Source organism: Atractosteus spatula, chromosome 8 (assembly GCF_055471065.1).
Source record: "Atractosteus spatula isolate fAtrSpa1 chromosome 8, fAtrSpa1.hap1, whole genome shotgun sequence".
Classification (NCBI taxonomy): Eukaryota; Metazoa; Chordata; class Actinopteri; order Semionotiformes; family Lepisosteidae; genus Atractosteus; species Atractosteus spatula.
Genome location: NC_142713.1, coordinates 45,146,653 through 45,167,157, shown reverse-complemented (window position 1 = coordinate 45,167,157; position 20,505 = coordinate 45,146,653). Strand labels below are relative to the sequence as shown.

Here is a 20,505-nt window from a genome sequence, read left to right as displayed (position 1 = left end):
TGTTGCAGAGCTCAGTGTCCAGGGTTTTACATTTGCGATTCTGAATATTGATCCAAAATGCAGTAATATGCTTCACTCTTCAAAGGCTTATAGGTTTTTATATTCTCCAAGTGCTTGTGTGGGTTTCTTATGGGTGCTCTGGTTTCCTCCCACAGTCCAAAATCATGCTGGTAGTGCTGGTAGGTTAATTGACTTCTGGTGTGAGTGTGTATCTGTCTGTGTCTGCCCTGTCGTTGACTAGTGTCCCATCCAAGGTGTACCCCGCCATATGCCCATTTCTGTCCAGGATAGGCTCTGGCTTACCCTTGAATCTGAATTTGGATGAAGCAGTTAGAATATGGATGAATGGATGGATATTATTCAACATAGCAAATATTCTTTTTCATATTCTTACAATCCAATTAGTAACCACAAAGTCTATAGCATTCTGATTGCACTACTCTAGGCTTTATTTAGAAAACTTAAAACAATGGGTGTCATTTGAGATTTCTGCCCAGCTGCAGGCGGGCTAAGAGGCCCACAAACAAAGAACATCAAAGGGGGTTTCTAGTAGTTTGCTCTGCTCAACCTTAATAAACGATAAACATTCAACAGCCATAGACACAATATAAATACAGAGACAGAAAGGAGGAAGATGAAAAGATGTAGGCAAAGAGAACATAGGAGAAGACACAGAGAGAAGAAGGAAGACTTTCTTCTGATCCGTCTTGGAAACAAGATTCTGGCTAAATAATCTGAACATTACTATAGAGCTGTCCTGGGTATTTTAGGAAATTCTGATTTCCTTTATGGTGGAATGCTAATGAGCAAGAAGAACAAACATAATAAAGAAATAAGAGAATTGGTAAGAAATTGTCTATAGGAAAAGCAATCCTCAACACAGACAAACACTAGATATAACTTCCCCTTGTTTGCTAACATCAGATTTTTAACTTCTCCTTTAAAGTCTAAAATCTTTGCATGCAACCCGTCTTAAATCTTTTTGAACGTGTAAGGAAAAAGTAAATTAAGTCAGAAAAAATCTACAGTAGATACTAATTTTTGTGTCCAGTGACATCAGTGCAATGTTTGCACTTCAGTGCAAAAATGTCCCTCTGAGGCCCATTACAAACAGCCAGACATGAAATAAGTGGTCTGCTTTGTCCAACTGTAGCTTCCTGGAGTTTTAGTGGTAGTGGTGTATACAATATACTTGAAAGGTGACATAATACTTAAATCAACACAGGAAATCAGACAAGGTCTGGACAGTTTCATTTCCTTGCTTTTATTCTTAAACAACAGAAAATTGATTGATTAGATCCAGTTCTTCTCATCAGATCGGAAGCTCGAAGCACAAAGGTACAGTGACGCAGTTTAAATTAGTGGCTCTTTGCTTCAGCCTTGGCATCCAATATTACTGAAGCTGAAATCCCGAGGCTCAGACACAAAAGCATACTATAGCTGGTCCACAAAAACTAGGACAGGACCCCGAATATTTACTGCAATTAAAAAAAAAATGAGAACATGCTCCCAAGAAACTGACAACCCTGTCAAATTTTATCCATGTTCTGGAAATTTATCCTGTATTAAAACTAAAGCTTCAAACACACATCAAATGTATATCGTGAAAATTGTACTTGATGTTTGCATTAAGCTTCTTGCTTCTGCCCACAGGAGCCCTGGCTGTACGTATCTGGTTTGTGAGGGGTGGATGGTGGTTAATTTTTACCTTAGTCCAGTCCTGTAAGGCAGAGCTATACTCATGGCGCTAAGTCACTGTGTGTTTTCTTGGGCACAAATCTGTTTTGTTGCACGCACAATTGTGCCATTTACTCATTTTTTCAACACTACACATAATAACAGGCAAATGGTTTTGTGGCTTATTTCAGCATGCAAATTATTTGTCCTTTTCAAAAACAAGAATTCTACAATGTGACTTAGTTAGCATAAAGTATGCTAGTTTGTCTTTATTCTGTTATAAAATGTATAAGCTTTTCAGGTTTATTCATTTTAATATTCCTTCTGCCATTCTAATTGGTAATTGTTTTGAATCTGAATTCATGTTTGCTGCATGAACTTGTCGTGGTGTGGAAATTTTTGTGCAAATGTGAAAGGTAACGCATAATTTAAACTTAGAAATAGGCATGGTGATTAGCACCACTGCCACACATCTCTAGGGTCCTGATTCAAAGTTTCCTGACAATGGATGGATGAGCATGGTCCACATTCTTAGTGCACAGTGCCCTTGTGTAAGTGGACAACTGTTGCCTGCCATCGTTTTTTAATGCACTGCAAACATCATGCGATTCCACCTCACTTAAAGGTAAGAAATGAGGGTAGCAGCTGTCCCTCTAGGGTCTTTTTCGAGTCCAGTGTAAAATCATAATCATGTGGAAAGGGCTCTCCCCCAGTGTACTGTGCCCCCTGAAATATCCATACGACTGATATCACTTAAAATGCACACTTGTCTTTGTACCGTGTATAACCTACCGCTGTCTCGAAGTACAAAGCAACCAACAATCTAATCACTTTCTGATGTATTACAATTCCCCAGTGAGAATAATATTTTTAAGTGCACTGAGAAACAAAAGCTTGGTCTATCCTTAAAAAAATGTTGGCACTATTTCAATACATATTCAAAATACTTTACATATGCAATATAAATACAACTTTGCACTAAAAGACACATGAACATGAAACTTCACCATGGAACTGATTATTAAAATATTCAACCCTTACAAAAATAACCCACAAAAATGACATTTTGGTTTGTATAGAAATCTCTCAATTTCTGCAAAAAAAACTTTTACTTATTTTTATAAGGAAGATATATCCTTATCCAGAACCTCTTTAAAAACTAAATTCTTGATGTTTCATAGTGTCTTCTGGCATAATTTAAGCTAAATACAGTACAGTCTGTATCTAACACAGGCCAGATGTAATATTAACACTGTGCTGAATTTTATTGCTGCTTTGCCAGAGCTGCTGTTTCAGATTTTTGAAAGAGTTATACAATCTTTAAAAGTAAGGCAGTATAGAAGGTAACTGGATTTTGTTAGGTTTGAAAGGTGACGTTTTCCCTTCAGTATTAGATTTGACACTACACCCAGGGAACTCACAGAGCTGTGCACAGGCACCACAGCAAAACACCCTAAGCTGAGCGTTTCTCCACTCCTTGCTTGATTCCAAGGACAAGATGCAGAAACCAGTTAAACTGCACAGTCCAGCCTTTGTCCCGACAGATTTCGATCTGGTCCAGAAAGTGCTTCTGTGCCTCGTCCTCTGTCTTGCCCACGGTGAGTGCCTCCCGGATGTACTCAATATCCTCTTTACTGGTCAGCTGTGGCATTCCGGTCATCAGCATCATGGAGAACAAGATGATCAGGAGATTGGTGTGATGCCGAAGGGCTAGGTACGCTTTTACACAAATGTCCTGAAGGTCAAAGAAAACAAGTGACACATTAACATTATTCACTTTTCAACGCATCCAGAGAAAAGGGATAAAATTGTGTTTTTAATGAATTAAATACAGTGTTGTCACATAGTAAAATCCACCTCTGAAAATGAACAAAATGACTTTTTAGACCGAGCTCTTTATTTTCAATTATTAAAACAGATTTTTAAAGTAACTGATTTGTGCAACATGCTTAGGCCTTCATAAAACTGGACCTTTATATTAACATTTTCTCAGATAAAATTGTGCCCATCAACAATATGTGTTGTTTATTAAAAAAAACCCAAAATGCTGACATATACTGCAATGCGTGAATCAGACTTACTAAGCAAATTAAGAAAAGTAAATATAGATAATACACTGCTACACAATTTCTTTTGTGAATGCATACTTTTAAATTATACAAGCTGTCTGAGCCCAGATATATAGTATGTTGCCTGGAGGTATTAATCAATTTGCCCTCAAAACTACAGAACTCAACAGTTGTTAAGAACTTCAGTGAAACAAGATTGTTAAACATAACGTAGGCTAACTTGACTGAGAAGTGCAGATTCTTGTGATGAAGCAGAATTTCTGTACCTGGAATTTCTGGAAGTGAGGGCTAGTCTTCTTTCCAAAAGTGCCCATGACATAAAGAAAATCTGGTGTTAACACAAACGGAACCCTTTCCTTGCTAATCCCAAGGAAGCTTTTGTAATTTCCAAGAATGTGTCCAAAATCTATATGGAAAAGGTTACCTAAATGTGTTAGGAAAAAGAAATATGAGATTAGATTTCCATCATGTAAAACATGCTCTATTGGATTTGTTTGGGCTGCACTCGATGCTTAATCATTGCTCTTAATTACACAACAGATTAAATAAGTACAAGTAGTGCACACAGGAAAGAGTCAATGATGAGCACGATTCCCCAAATTCTATACATAGCACTGCTTTTAATTCCTCCGCAATCCACATCTTTACAAAGCATACAAAAATATTAAAATAAAATTCAGAATTTGGATTAATTCTGGTGTCCCAGTTAAAGACAAAATGGACAATTACAATTATTACATATTTCAAAATTTAACACGCTTCTCTAGTTGTTTAAAACTGGTGCTTACAAGCATGACTTGTTTCATGTTGAACACAGTATATATTTTACAGTCAAACTGTAAGAAGGAACATATGAAAACATGATCCAGACATTTATGTTGATTGGCCAAATTGCCCATCTATGTACAGTTCTATGGAGAAGCAATGATAAATGCCAACAAAATGTTTGGCTAGATAATTACAAGTGAGTAATTCAATTGCATAATTCTTTAGTTAGACCACTCCAAGAACATTGTGTTCATGTCTGCTCATTACTGGTTACATATTGCCACTTTAAGGGCATTGCTAACGACTGTAACCAGACTTAATTCCTGGTCTGAAGGGAATGTCAGACTCAGGCAGATTAAGAGAACTGAATCTTTTTAGCCTGGAGCAAAGAAGATTATATGGGCACAGATTCAGTTATGCAAACTCCTGAAAGGCGCAGACCAAGTCAACTCCAGCAGCTTCCTGAAGACCAAAAAGAAAACAAAGAACCAGGGGACAGCAGTGCAAATTTATCTCAGGTACATTCAGGACACTTCTTTTCACAGAGAAGTGTACTGGTAGCCGCTCTCCAGTCACTTATAAATATGACTCCACGGGGTCTCTTGCCAAGCCTCCTGATGGAATTTCTTGATCATTAAGTTCATAACAAACATGTGAGAAAGATGAGTAAAATGGCTTCTCTTGGATATTTCTTATGTTTTTTATGTATGGAGAGAGGAGGATGAGAAAGACATAGTTTACATACCCGATTCTGTAATCATAATGTTGTCATTATGCCTGTCTCCTATCCCCAAAACGTAGGTTGCAACACAATAGCCAGCACAGGAGTAAACAAACCTCTCCACAGCCAGCTGAAACTACCAGACAGAAAAAACAATGTCAGCCATGAACTTCCAGGAAAAAAAAAAGGTTCACTTGAAGATAAAAGCAACGTGGACAGCGGGAAATCCAAGCTGGACGTGTTCTCACAATCCCATACCCAAAGTAATGAATATATTTTCTTCAACAGCTCCTGTGTTTACCCACTACAAAAGACTCACTGTAACCAGCAGCTATATCACCCTGCCACTCACAACTGCCAACCCACTGAAGCTCAGCAGGTGTGAGCCTGGTCAGTACCTGGATGGGAAAGCTAAGGTTGCTGGTGGAAGAGGTGTTAGTGGGGCCAGTAGGGGGTGCTCACCCTGCGGTCTGTGTGGGTCCTAATGCCCCGGTATAGTGATGGGGACACTGTACTGTAAAAAGGCTCCGTCTTTCAGATGAGATGTAAAACGAGGTCCTGAGTCTCCATAGTCATTAAAAATCCCAGAGCGTTTCTCGAAAACAGAAGGGGTGTTAACCCTGGTGTCTTGGCTAAATTCCCCCCAGGCCTTTTGAGTCAAGGCCTCAATTGGCTCAATTATTCTGTTCTCTTTCCCACTGATAGCTGATGTATGGTGAGCGTACTGGCGCACTATGGCTACTGTCGCATCATCCGGGTGGGGGCTGCACATTGGTGGTGGTGGAGGGGAGTCCCCCATTACCTGTAAAGCGCTTTGAGTGGAGTGTCCAGAAAAGTGGTATATAAGTGTAAGCAACTTATTTTAGTTTAATCTTTAGTGTAAGGATTATTATTATTCGGTGTCATGTCGATGCAAGTCTCATGCATCAGAGTTTTGGAATGTGATTGCGACAGGCTGTCAGCTGGTTGCCATTGAAAGAAGACTCAGCTGCCAGTAGTTACTTCCGTGATAGCGGACATCTGCTGCTCCTCTGTATAAATGGGAGCCGCCTTTAGCAGGTGTGTGAGTTGGCTGTTGACAGGCAAAACAGCCCCACAGCAGGACAGAGAAAAGCCACTTACTGAAGCAACCAAGGGGATAAAGAAACCTCTTTCCTCCTGTCTTAAATTTATTTTCTTGCGCTGTTTAATTAAAATAAAGTGAGCTGCCACACTTTTACACTTTCTCCTGTGGCGCAATCAGTCCGTCCACTGGCCTGTACCGACCATCAGGATACCAAGCCACCACAGTTCACTGTGCTTTATCAAGGTCCCATCTTTGCTGTCTCCTTACCCAGCAGTAACGTCAAACCCAAACTGAGTGGCACGCGAACATTAACGCAGAAGAATGGAAGTGTACCTTGTCTTCATTCAGACATCTTTCTCGGAGCCACTGGTTCAGAATTTCATCTTTAAATGCTCCAGTGTTGCCAACTGTACTCTGCTGAATATTAGCAATGGTTGTGGCATCTTTCACTATTTCAATCATCCCTGGAAGTACAGAAAGCAAAGCAACGCTTGTAAACACTGAGTGCTTCTCTAGGCTGATCTCTGTGACCAAGCAGCTCATAAATACATTTCAGGTCCTCGTGGTGGAAAGAATATACACTAAAACAAGTCTTCTGGGCTCTGGGCACATTGCCTAAACCACACTAATGAATTAGATGGGCAAATTGCCTGCCTTTTGTCCACAGGGAAAATCAGTGCCTCTCTGTTTCTTCTCACAACTCACACTCCAAATCAAATGCTGGAACATCACAAAGATTGTTTTAATGCACTAATTAAAACTCTTTCTTGATTTTACAGTTCAGATGTTGCTTTAAAACATATTTATCTTCTTGCGAACGTTGGAATCTCCTAAACTTTGGCCAGAAAATAAAACAGACTGCTTTGTATAGGCAAACACTCTTGTAAGAAATTTCTGAAACAGAATTGAATCTGGTTTTAATGGTTTTGTTCTATCTATCCATTTTCTAAACCACAATATCTAGTACAGGGCTGTGGGGGAAGCCGTAGTCTAACTCAACAGCAATGGATGCAGGGCAGGATACACCCTGGATGGGATGCCAGTCCATCGCAGGACACACAGACTCACACCAGGGCCAATTTTCCAAGAAGCCAATTAACTTACCAGCATGTCTTTGGACTATGGGAGGAATCAGGAGCACCCAGAACAAGTTAACATGAGGAGAACATGCAAACTCAACCCAAGGAATCAAACCCAGTGCCCTAGGACTGTGAGACAGCAATGATAACCACTCAACCACCACACCATATAATATTCTGGATAATTAATCTATGATGAATAGAAGCACTTACCTATCTTATTTCCAGTAGAAATGCATCCATATGGTAGCAAAGACAGGTCCAGAGATTCTGTTTCCCATATAGACTCCATTATCAGAAGAATCTAATTGTACGACAAATAATATTTTAAGTTCAGTTTAGGTATGGCCAAAACTGCCCTGAAAATTGTAATAAAGGTGTTTCCAATTATAATTCTTTTCACGATGACCTTTATTTTAATTTCAGAATGAGTAATTCTGTCACGGAAGCCGGAGGCAGTCTCACCACATCCGATCCCAATGCCGACCGAGGAAGACAAGGTAGTCTGGAAATAAATAGCACACCGCCACCAGACAAACCAGAAGCACAAGAAAAGGCACAGGGAGGCTAGGAATATGACAGAAAGGTGGGGCACCCTCTAGGGGTAGAAGGAGGGTCGTGACAGTACCCCACCCTTCAAGGGCAGCTCCGGAAACCCAAAAAATAATAAGCTGCACAGCACTGGGGGGAGGAAAAACCTAATTTAACTGAAATGAAACCTCCGGGAGTCCATGGATGAGAGCTAACCCCCTCCTCCGGGGTAAACCTTAATTAAGTAGAGGAAAGGGGAGCTGGGCGGGGCTTCCGAGGCCAAAGACACAAACCAGACAAAATACGTAAAAAATACAATACAACAGAAATAACCCGGGAATCCGAGGCAACAAACAACACATGAAAAAAATTACGCACAACATAAATGAACCCTGACGGAACAGGGGAACTAACAACACGTAAAAAATAATGCACAACCGATAAAACCTCAGAATCCATGGGGACAAACGACATATAAAAAGACCAGGGAGACAGGGAACCAGAAGCCTGGTAGGCCAGGGATCCAGAAGCCAGAGAGGCCAGGAAACAAGAAAAAAGACCAGGGAGAAAGGGAAACAGAGGTTAGGGAAGGCAAGAAACCAGAAGCCAGGGAGGCCAGAACCGCTTGCGGGGTCCAGTGCAGGCTCAGCATTCTGTCACGGAAGCCGGAGGCTAGCCGTGGAGAGACCAGCGGGATGGGAAGACCCTATATGTAGCGGCAGGAACTGAGCAAACGCGGGGGTTCACTCTGGGCTCAAGGTATCGGGCGGAGTCGGGGAAGAGACAAGAGCCCTCAGGCAGCGGATGTGGGGTGACCTGTTGAGGCGAATCTCACGACATCCGATCCCAATGCCGAGCGAGGAAGACAAGACAGCCTGGAAATAAATAGCACACCACCACCAGACGAACCAGAAGCACAGGAAAAGGCACAGGGAGGCTAAGAATAGGACAGAAAGGTGGGGCGCCCTCTAGGGGAGGGTGACAAATTCCAAGGTTTAGCTTGATGACGTTTCCCAAATCAATAGTATGTTTTGAGCTCTGCTTCCTAATGCCAACGGCAGTTGTACCTGTAAAATAAGCATGTCCTGTCTGAGGTCATCCCCGTCTTTAAAGATTATCCCAATGGTGTCACTGGACAGGGTGGTAGGGTCGGCGCGCTTGAACTGCAGCCATAGAGGCTTCTTCTTTGAAGCCATGACCTTGCACTGCTCCACCTGAAAGAGGCAGGGGTTAAGCGGAACCGGGCAGCGAGCCAATGCATCTACAGAGAAGAGGAGCCGGGAAAGGCGGGGCCCAGTTACCACGAGTGCTCCAGCTCTCAGTCCGGGGTCGTAGGGAACTCTGAAGCTCTCCGGAAGACCTGACGACTGCAAGTTTTCGAGTTTCTGTCGCAGCTGAAAGACAACTGGAAATGCCAATTTAAACACATGGTATTAGAATAAGAACTCGACGGCTGCTACAAGCAACGAGACAAGTCACATTATTTATCATTTTTCATCATTTCCGGTTTTTAGCCAAGAAGTGTGCTGTATTACAACATGCAAATTCTAAGGCATATCAGTAATTAATCGAAATGGAAACTTGAAAATAAAAAAGGTTTCTTGGTGAACAGTGTTTATACTATTCACTGACCTTGCCTGCCATCTCTTAATAATTTATCAATTCATATTAGGAATTAGGTTTATACACTAATAATATCCTATAATATTTACAGAAATATTTTTTGTTGAAAATTGTGTGCATTTAAAATATTATTCTGATACCTACTGTTATTCACCAAACTTTACTTGTTAGCAAATTTAAGCACCTACATTTCATTTTACATTACCATGGAGGACACCCAGAATTTATAAAATAACGGAATTTAATTTTCGTTCATAAGAAAAAAGATCACATGAAATCGCCCATCTTAAAGTTTCTGGAAAATGATCTTTCATTTAATAAAACATCTGTCAGATTGCAGATACAGATCCTAACAGGAAATACAAATGAGGAAATACTTTTCTGTACTAAATATAGTTTTCTTAATGGGAAATACAAATAAGTAAATACTTTTCTGGACATTTTTGATTTTCTTCTGAATTGAGTGAACTTCCTGTTAACATACTTTGTTTAGGAAATACCTTGTACTGAGACATCATATTTGTCGGCTGACATAGTTTTTATTTCCCTGGTTACTTTCTGAAGGGCCTCTGTGATTTCCACTTGCTTCTTGAAGTCCTGCAGCATGGCTTCTCCACAGCCTCGCAAGTATGCCTCCAGAATGACAGCATACCTCTGCTGATAGTGCATGGACTGAGCAATCTCGCTTCTCAGAAACCAGAATAAAAAGTGACCGATTCTTTTGCTCTGTTGGAAGAAGCAGCATGTCAGGAAATTTATTACTAAACGTACCCAGTGAACTAGGGGTTAAGTATACCCTCGGGTCTTTTGAGGTTACTCACTCTCAGAGCACGTTTCAGTAAGAACCGAGCCAGGGCACTGTCATGATATGGTTCAAACTTTACAGCCTGAAAAAGAAAAATCAACAGAAAAGGACAACAAAAACAGGACAAAATAAATAAAGAGGAAAGTCACGATGGACCAGATATAACTACTGATATCTTTGGTACATCACAATGATTTGAGTTTCTTCCAGAAATGATTTGACTTTTCATTTGAAGAAGTTAATGAATTGTATTGGAATAAAAACCAAGATGGTAAACTAAGATATAATATTTTAAAATATAGGGACTTGTGTGTGAGATGTTTACAATAAATAATTTCTGTGTTCAATATGTACTAGAAACACTGAACAAAGTAACACTGTTTTCTTTCTAACTAGCATGTGTAGAATCTAAAATAGAGTGAAATATTAACATGTTAACATCCTGCTAGTAAAACAGCGTGTTCACAATAGCGAAATAATAATAATTCTAGAAAAACGTTCAAAATACCTATTGACCACCTTTATTCTTACATCCATGATGCGTTGTTCAAGTCTTTAAATTATTATACAGTTTGAAAAGCCTGCTCACACCTCGAGGCTAAATTTCTCGCAACATCAAGAGCTGATTTAAATACTAAATCAAAAGTTCTTTGTTTCCCTCTGAAGAGGCTTTCACATGATTCACAAATGATCCCAGCCGCATGCAAATATTAACTGAAACTGCACGGAAACAGCAGGAGACTTTACCTGCACAAGCTGCAGAAGGTACCGCAGTACATCATCGTCCCCCAGGGTCTCCAGCTTTCTCACAGCCATGGTGCGGACGTTGGCATCGGAGAAGTTGCAGTCCAACATTTGCATGGCAAGCCCCACGTCCAGGGGACTGCGATCCCAGGTGTCGTGTTTTTCAAGCAGCTGGTGTGTGGCTAAGACCGCCTCCTGTTTCCCCCACTTCACCGAGCTGAGAAACTTGGGGTACGCCCTCGGGAATCTCATGCATTCCTGCTTGAAATGCCAGAGCAGCTCCTTGTCCTCCGGGCTCAGCGGGTGCAGGGGGTCAGTCACGACGATCTCCTCGAACTGCTTGCGCAGGTGGTTGGGCATCTCCCTCCTTCCCCTCTCGCCCTCCGCCTCCACTGAGTCTTGACCTTTTGGCAGTGCAATGGGGTAGCAGTACTTGTCCAGCAGGATGGCTATAGCCATGGAGTTGTCTTTGTCAGGGTTGGTGGCCGAGGTGAGCTTGTCTGCGTTGATGCTGCCGTGATCTTCGCTCTTCTCCGGCACCTTCCACATGTGTAGGATGTAGTCGCCTTGCCTCAGCAGTGAACGGTGGTCTATCAGCAAGAGGTTGACATAGTATAGCAACCGGTTCTTGCACTTGGAGTCATAGTTGACACTTTCCTGAAAGCCAGCCTTCCCGGTCTGAGTTTGAGCTTTCCCACAGAACACTTGGAGGCTTAGCCGAGCCCCTTTGGGCAGATCCTTAATCTTGATATTAAACTCCAGCCAGGTATTCCAAAGGACTTCTTCTGTAAATGGCTTGGAAGACGTTCGCTCTTGAGCTAGAAGCTGCTGCCCATGGAAAATACTGGCTTCCACAAACACAATCAGCTCAGAATTACGCGGAAGGGTGGGGATATCTATGCCTAAGACCTTGACTCGAAATTTTCTATTGCAGTCCCACATAGAAATAGTGAACACTTTCTCGTGGTCTTTTTCATCTATCGTTAGCTGCTCGTGAGAGCCAGCGACCCCTGTACAATCATCTACGAGTGACCAGTCCTCCTTATGAACAACGTCTTGGTCTGGGTTTGGTGCGGATTCCAAGACCAGGTGGATCTCTTCTGTGTTTTTCAGACACTCCCTCACCCAGTGAAAGTCCTTTATAGCATGGTTACCAAAAATGTACTCTTCTCGGCCACAGACCCTCAAGACAAAATCCTGCTCACTGACCTCTTCTGGGATACCAAGCAGTGATCTCTTCTTTGCAATCTTGGTGAAAAAACTCTGCAGAATCTGCAGGGGTTTGTCATCGATAGACACCTTTATGGTCTGACTGGATGTATGCCTGTGAATAACTACTAAGATATGATTGTTGCTGATCTTGTTAAGAAGGTACTCTGGAAGGGGTTTTGATGTGATCCAAGGATCCATTGAATAAAGCTTTGGGTCTCGTTCTGCCAATTCAATCATTCGTGGGGTCAGTAACTTTCTTCGAGTGAATTCAAGCTCATCATCATGCACATTGCTCACATCAGTGACATCGTACCCAATAAGATAATTCAGGTACCTCTGGTACTGCTGGGATTCGTCTGTTGGCTGTGGTCTGGAAGCCAAATGTATTCTCCCTTGATCTTTTTTCAGTGCTTTCCAGTAGCGTATACAGTCCAAGGTCTGAAATACCTGATGTTTGTCATAAATCTCGTACCAGTGTCCTTTTTTTTGATAAAGCAGAATGCACTGATCGGGGGAGTACTTCTGATAAAACTCAGGACACAGGTTTGCTGCAACTGCTTTCATCCACACTTGGGTTTTAACCTGCTCGACTGTGCAATTCCCTGCAACATCAACAAGGATGGCCTCTGGTGTTTTATTAAATTTCTTGGAAGTGGGTAATACGAACTCAATGGTTATTTGATCCATTGTGACTAAAGAATTTGAAGTAAAAGCTTTCATCTTCCTCCTTCTTCTCGTACTCTCGTCTCTAAAAACTACAGGCTGTTTAACATCTTCACGCTGTTCCATAACCAGTCCAATCTGGAAAGTACATGAACAGATGATTAGTGGACTAATAAGACTAATAAGCATTAACCCGGTAAGAAACCAATGACTGGAGTCTTTAACATACGACAGATTTCCTGAATGTTGACTCCAGCAAATGGCTTGCTTATAAAACCAATGATCTCATAGAAGAATTATATTTTTTCCAGTTTGCTCTTCTATGTTTATGAGTGGTGCCTTTTCTTTTTCAGTATAATTTTCCCTTTGCTTCTGAGCAGCCATTACATACAGTGTGAGATACTTTCCACTGTATATTATTGCTGCAGCCAATGGAAGCAAAACGAACATGCTTAACTTCAAATTAGGTAAAAATGCAATCTGGAAACACTCTTCAAATATATTTACCAAGACATGGTCCTAGATTCAGGTTAAATGCAACACAAGTAAGATATTTTCTATAATAAATCTTCCTGACATCTTCCAAGAAATGGCTGACTGAGATTCTAGGATCAATTAGTTACAAAAATCCAAACTAATTTTGAATTTTAGACAGATCAGTGGATAGATGAACCAAATGGCTTCCTTTCTTTTGCAGGTTTTCTTAAGTTCTAATACATTTTGATTGTGCTGTCATTTGAACATTTGAAAGTGAATTGTGCTATTTGTCTCAGGGTATATTGAGGTCAAACATTAACCTGACACTCACAAATTGATGCTACAAAAGCTGTTAAGAAGATAAGATCTTCAAGTTACAGACAAGTTACAGAAAGAAGGGGCCTGTTTTAATTTTTTTTATACAAACTCAACCATTTGTATAAAAAAGTCTCGGATTTAATACATCTATATTAAAAAGCAGTGTTCATAGTGTCCATAGACTAAATGCAAGTGGACATCGGTTTGGTTAGTTCCAAAAGGTGCACTGTCTTTTGCTTATTTTTTTCACCTTAAGCTATTTAGATGACAACAGCATTTAAAAACAGCAGGATTTTTGTTCTTCAATATAGCAGAGAGGAAACGTTGTAACATATAGTTATAACATACACTATAGTAGCCAGTTAGACAGACTTTCTGAACAGGAAAGAGTCCAAGAATGTACTGTAACTGCCTCTGACCAGAAAATGAAGGTGTGCGTATACAGTACCAACCATGTAGAGCTTCTCAGTACAGTAGGAGCCAGGGAGGAACAGCAGCTCCAAACCCCAGAATTACTAGTTTACGTCTTATGTCTTCAATAAAGTTAACTGTTAACTTTGACAGTACATTTCGTGGCTCTTGAAAAAGCAGGTGTTCTTTCAATGTCTACTTACTGTACATGCCAGACCTCTTTCTATACTGCTAGTGTGTTTATATATAGGTCACAAGAGGCCTTTGTAAATTATATAGTAGAGGATAAAGGCTGCGTCAATATTGCCTGTACTTCTTCATTCTCTTCGGGTACAGTACAGGAAGTCTTGCAAGTCAGGAAGCGTGAAAAGCAGTATTTCGTCAGCATTTAAAAATAATTTTAAAATGTTGTAAGCTTTGATTTGTGTTCAAAAAATAAAATCTGACTTTTGAGATAATTACTTTAAATTGCAGCCCCGGTTCTTTAAAAAGTAATCCACAATTACTGTACAACCTCACTTCTCTGAAATGAAACGTAAATGACAAAATGTCAGCACATAAACGTCTCTCACCAACACACAGTTTCGCGTATTTAGGAAAATACACGAATGAAGCTACTTAGTAAACTTCAAGAATTTGGGGCAGAGCGTGCTTTGGAGAAAACAATCTCTTACAGAGCAAAATAATACAGACTTGAACTATTGATGGTAGTCGAATAAGAAAAGTAACGGTATCATTCAGTCAGAGTAAACACCTCACAAGTAAAGCTGAAAATACATCTTACCTCACAACAAGTACAGCGCGGCTGGCAGCCAGGTTGGTATTCGGCATTTATACTAATAGAACTGAGAACAAGTGTTTTTTTATTCAATGTGTCTCTGCGTACGTGCTTCACCCCTCCCCTTCAATTCCTGTTTCATTTCTCTTTGTAATATTTGCAACAACATGTTCGGATCTTATTGGTCGCTCTGCGTCCGCTTTCATTTGTGAAAAGCCAGGATGTTTGTAGTCCCTTACCAGAGAATACCAATCCTGAACCGCTGTACAGGACGCAAAAAGTATTATCATTGATGACATCCATACGTTGAAGAAGGTATCCCACACTCTCAATATCATTCGTTTTAGAAGTAAATTAATGAAGATAAGAATGGCTATCTTGACTGAAAGCTCACAGTTAAATATAACCAGTATGTTGACAGGTAAACTGAGAATTACTCGACATGCAACGTACACGTGTGAGAGTCAAAGATCTTCTAATAAACTTTAAAATAATGGTTGCAGCAATTTAAATATTGTCTTAAAGGTTGTTCTTTTGAATGGGGGCATTTCCTTAATCCACTTGGCCATATCCCCCTATAGACCTTTCAGCGCACTGATACTGTATGTGTAACAGACTGGACGCCACTTAGTGTATCAGCGGTCACTGTGCGGAACAACAGTGGTTCTATTATGTACTGTGCCAGAGCTCCTAGAATTAGACACTTGTTAATTGCAAAATTTTGCTGACCCCGGATTTAAGGACTTCAGCCTAGCGCCGAATTTATTAACTAAAAATCTTATCATACACTCTTAAGTATTTGGTGAATACTGATATTTTATTGAATCTTCTTCATTTTCTTTTCTCATCTTATCACTAAATTGCTGAGACGTGGCAAACGCGACCTGTCCTGCTTGTTGTCGTGTATTCTCATTTCAACCTCATTCTCTACTCGCACTTCGCCATAAGAATCCCTTGAGATCCTGCCAGACATTTCTGTTGGATTTAGACTATTGCAGTGGCAGTTACGGTCTCAGTGTTATGCTCTTGAGTGTAAGTAAATCCCTGACCTGAGACATAATTACTGGTACCGTACTTTAGGAACCATTTATCTAGTTTAGGCTGTCGACCAAAATATCCGTTTAATTTTTTTTCGAAAAAAATTAAATATTTAACTACAGTGGCTGCAACACGCCTATTCCAATCAGGTGATATAGCCCACAATATTTCTAATTATAGGTTACCAGAGGACAGAATATCACTCGGGTGTTAGGCTACCACTGTTGCCTCACAGCTCCTGGATTCCATTCCGGACCGAGGTATCATCTGCGTGGAGTCTGCATGTTGTCTTTGCGACCTTCGTCTGTTTCCCTGGATGTGACTGTTTCCTTGCACACTATAAAGACATGCAAGATAGGTTAACGGGTGTCTCTTTCTTAGCATAACTTGAGCCTTGTGAAAATACCACTTTCTGGGGCTAACTATCAAAGACTTTGCCGTTACGGAACAGGAACACCCAGGACTATTCGGTGTCAGGTTAACGTTATTTTAAATATTAATCTACGTAAATGCTGTACCCGCTAATAAAAAAATGAACTTGAAAACAAACCTGCCACATTCTGGTACTATAATCCCCCTTTAATTCAAGTGTGATGTCTGCAGTGGGTGAAGTACTCTACTATGTCAAGCGTTTTGAGATAGAGATGAAAAGTCTTGCATAAACATGAGAAAACATTAAACTTTTTAAACGCCAATACTGTTGGTTTGAACATAAACTTTTAAAAAAAGAAATTACTAAACATCTCAAAAGTTATTATTGGGACTCGTTGCATGATTATTAGAACTAAAAACTGTGCGAACGCGTCTTTTGGTTTAGCTCGACATCACAATGCAGCCGCTACCAAATATCTTTTCGCTCTCTTTCCAAGATGGCGTTCAAATTTATTATACCCCCAAATACGCAACTGCTCCTGCGATCTTCATTTTAATGGAGCACGTCGGAATGAACTGAACAATATTGCCATCTGCTGTTTAACTGTCCCCAGCAACGTGTACGCTCCCGTTGCCAGCTTCTGAAATTAAAGTCCGCCTCATTACGGCTTGAAAACAATACATTATTAACCACAGGGACAGCAAGTTCTCTTTATATCTTGCTGTTGAATTTGGCAAAAGTATGGATTTTGAAGCCAAAACCGGAAGCTATTGGTAAAACAATCAAAACCAGTATATACACACACACGTTCGAGAGGAGAGGAAAACAGAAAGGACAACACATTCGTACAATTGACGGAATAGTTTATTTCAAATATAAGATTCCAGTTCAGACCACGTACAAAAAAATCCAAAGCATATCAAATAATATAAAAAGAACGAAGAGATCAAAGCATAAATAAGACATTTTCAGAAAGCCCTTTTAACATTGCATACGAAAAGTTGCAGAACCCTGTTGTACCACCACCGCTAAAATGTTAATCGTTTCCAAACAATCCATCGTGTCCATGGGATAAAGGCCAGCCCTGTGTATCTTCGTCAGCCTCCCCAAACATTGCTGAGCATCTGCTCACTTCTGTGCTGCGTGTTCAGTTGCTGTATCTATAATAGATACAGTTAAACACCCATCTGTACTTTTGGTAGGATTTTCTTGTATTAAAAATACAGAGTGCAGTCGTTTCCGTCAAAATGGCAAATGATATATACATTCTTTACATCCAGTAAGGTTTTCAAACCACCAAGCAGACAATGGAAAAATTGATTTTTTTTAGCTTGGCCTTAGCTGAGCCTTGCCCAGATATCCACTCTCAGAAACCACTGTTATTCCTGGGAAGGGTCACAGCAACCCACAGCCATTAGCGGATGCACAGGCGTGAAGTGGGTCTACGCTTCGGGTGGGATGCCAGATCATTACCCGGCCCAAATGGACTATTTAGAGACAAAAATAGTAAGACAGCCGACACATCTTTGGAAGGTGGGAGATGAATGAAGACCGACAGGAACTTCGTGGAGTTATTTAAACATACGGGGTTATAAAAAAAAGCGTGCTGTGACATCAATGCCAGGATTTCAATGAAAAAACCTGCTCACCTTCCCTTCATTTACACCATTATTTGCATTATGGCTACATTCCGAAATAAAGGGGAAATGCAATCATGTGTCCAATTTGGCAGCTGCAGGTGGTTCCATAAATTATTCGAATCAAAATAAATATCAACGATTCCACACAGTTGCACTATACCTGCTACATTTCTCGAGATCTCATTTCCCCCCAAAAAACTTGTACTTTAAACTTGACAAATGCTTTAAATAGAACGACACAAAATTCTAAACAGTGTTTACAGAGACATATAGAACAATAAATAAGACACTATATCACTTGAGGAAAAAAAAAACTACCATTTATAAAAGAACTCAGTCTTATTGGCTGCAACAACTAGGTTAAAAGTGTGCACTTAGACTGAAACCTATCACAGCTTAGACGTGCGAATACATCAAACGCCATACTGACATGCTGTGCCGACATTGTGACAATATATCTGTCCATCCACGCCTCTTAATGACTTCTGTAATTTTGTTTCGGCGACAGTGACGTAGAGGGTGACGCGGAGTTCGCAAACTACTCGACCCCTGAATAAAGATAACGCAGCCGAAGTTCAGAACAAAAAGTTCTTGCCCTCGGTTGACTTCCACTCCTACACGTATAGTTCAGATTTGTACCCATCGGGGTTCACACTGCTGGTTCGTGGACAGAGTTCCAAAATATAGTAGAAAGTATGTCACTCAAAAATTGTTTTTTGTACATCAGTAAAAACATGTAGAAATGGAAAAACTGTCTCGTGAGCTGGTGACTTCAAAAACGTAGCTGGTAATTACCATTTTGGCATAAGAATTAAAATACAAAAGTTAAATTTAGGCTTAACTATTTAAGCCTTTCCAGAAGTTAAGAAAAACGTCCTTTCACACATGAGGAAAAAAAGCGTTTTTAACAAGTTTGCAGCATTGGGAATTCACTTTTTTTTTTGCTTTCCATTGCTTCTTATTTTCCCAGGGAATTACATAAGGTAATACAATATTAAGGTAAAGTTTCAGGAAGAATTCCGTTTAAAGTGCAGTTTTGTCGTAATAGCAGCCATTCCGGTTTCAGAATTCATGTTACATCGGCATAACCAAGCGCCTGAGCCTGAGGACGGGAGTGAGGTTCACATTCATCAGTTTCTCAGCTTTGCGTCTCGCCGCAGGTATGTCATCTCCCGAAGAGAGCTCTTCCAGCGTCACCGACCGGACAGAAATCAATTGAGGAGTTGCTGCCCTCCAGATTTCCTCCAAATCTTTCATCTGACAGGGGTGCACGCCAGCTGTGCCCTGCGAGTTTCGTGTCCGCGACCCAGACGCTGTCCTCTTCCTATTTTTGCTGGTTGTCCATGGTTTTCTGCCCCGCTTCCTCTTCACGCGTCGTCCTACAGCCTTGGGCTTTTTGGAAACAACTTTCGAAGTACTTTCGCCTTCACTCTTCCTCTTCTCCGGCACGACCGATCGGCAGGATGAATACCCGTACACATCCTTACTTCTCAGAATAACAGGAGAAAAGCCTTCGTGCCTCAAGCTGCAAAGAAAATCCCATATTTCGTCCTCGGAATTAGCTATAAAGTCTTTGATTGGAGGAATGAAAAGTTTAAAGGCTTCTTCCAGCGCCCCAGTCTCTCCAAGGAGTGAATTTCTAGATCTTGAGAACACAACTTTTTCCTCCTCCATTTGATTTTTTTGGCTTGGTTCCTGACCCTCTTCGGTGACGCACTACCACCAGCTGCCGCTAGAGCCGAAGTTTCGCGATATACATCCACTCTTCTGGAAAGGAACAAAATGGCTGAGACAGCTGCGGACGTGACGACTTTATAAAGCAATTTTCAATTACATCATCACAGAAACCCCTCCCTCTCGAAATTCAAACTTGTATCCCAGGATTCCCTGCCTCCATGATTTTGTTTCCGTTGTAAAGGTTGTTTATAAAATCGAGGACGCTAGAATCTACAGTGTAATTCAAAACTACATAAATCCTCACACAAATGTTTAGTTGAAATATGATTTTGAAGCAACTGCACTATCTTTTTCTGAACAAAGAAAAAAAAGGCAATTTGCAAAATCCCCCCCCCCACCTGCCAAAATCAAGTATTACCCAGTATTATTGACAAGGTCTACTAAAACTACCTATTTTTGAAATGATCATATAAGACATAATCCAAAGACCAAATCTGAGAATGCACCCTATTCCCATTCAGAGAGATGTTTTATGTCAAATAAACTCTCCTGAATACTAATTGTTTAACTGTAAAGCAACAATAGCAGTTTAGATCACAAAATGTATTGTATTTTTGCTATTTAATATTTAATTAGTTAAAGTAATTCTAAACAGAAAAAAATTCAACCATGTAAGAGTTTTTTTTTTCTTGGTTTGGCAAGAAAAAAATCTTGTTTCGTCAGTTTTACAAGTCTTCCTGGTGGTCTTTATTCAAGATGTATTAACATTTTTCTTAAATTCAAATTACTTTGTTACATTCTTTCTCAATATTACAATAGCGTCAAAAAACACAAT

General features: G+C 40.4%; 2 protein-coding genes across 3 annotated transcripts; both read right to left on the bottom strand.

Annotated features, from left to right (window-relative positions):
• Positions 1 to 1,248: 1,248 nt before the first annotated feature.
• pik3cg (phosphatidylinositol-4,5-bisphosphate 3-kinase, catalytic subunit gamma) lies at positions 1,249 to 15,087 on the bottom strand. 2 transcript variants are annotated; one of them, XM_088923345.1, is made up of 11 exons: positions 14,949 to 15,087; positions 11,087 to 13,096; positions 10,356 to 10,421; positions 10,035 to 10,260; positions 9,213 to 9,316; positions 8,979 to 9,125; positions 7,594 to 7,684; positions 6,635 to 6,765; positions 5,260 to 5,371; positions 4,013 to 4,170; positions 1,249 to 3,412 (listed from the first exon to the last, which is right to left on the bottom strand). In XM_088923345.1, the coding sequence occupies exons 2-11, from the start codon at positions 13,082 to 13,084 to the stop codon at positions 3,131 to 3,133; spliced, it is 3,315 nt and encodes a 1,104-aa protein (XP_088779471.1). In that variant the 5' UTR covers positions 13,085 to 13,096; positions 14,949 to 15,087; the 3' UTR covers positions 1,249 to 3,130. The 2 variants fall into 2 exon arrangements, with proteins under 2 accessions (XP_088779471.1, XP_088779470.1); XM_088923344.1 differs by having other exon boundaries at positions 8,979 to 9,316; positions 14,949 to 15,033.
• A 2,114-nt stretch (positions 15,088 to 17,201) lies between these two features.
• Positions 17,202 to 19,749, bottom strand: LOC148829672 (coiled-coil domain-containing protein 71L-like). The gene has a single exon (XM_088923435.1). The coding sequence runs from the start codon at positions 19,665 to 19,667 to the stop codon at positions 19,068 to 19,070; it is 600 nt and encodes a 199-aa protein (XP_088779561.1). The 5' UTR covers positions 19,668 to 19,749; the 3' UTR covers positions 17,202 to 19,067.
• Positions 19,750 to 20,505: the final 756 nt, after the last annotated feature.

Excerpts from the sequence above, each read along its gene's own strand:
- LOC148829672 (XM_088923435.1), bottom strand. The coding sequence starts at position 19,667 with ATGGAGGAGGAAAAAGTTGTGTTCTCAAGATCTAGAAATTCACTCCTT.
- pik3cg (XM_088923344.1), bottom strand. The coding sequence starts at position 13,084 with ATGGAACAGCGTGAAGATGTTAAACAGCCTGTAGTTTTTAGAGACGAG. Across the intron at positions 7,685-8,978 it reads AGGACATGCTTATTTTACAG|ATTCTTCTGATAATGGAGTC; the intron begins GTACAACTGCCG and ends TCGTACAATTAG. Across the intron at positions 6,766-7,593 it reads TTCTACTGGAAATAAGATAG|GGATGATTGAAATAGTGAAA; the intron begins GTAAGTGCTTCT and ends CTGTACTTCCAG.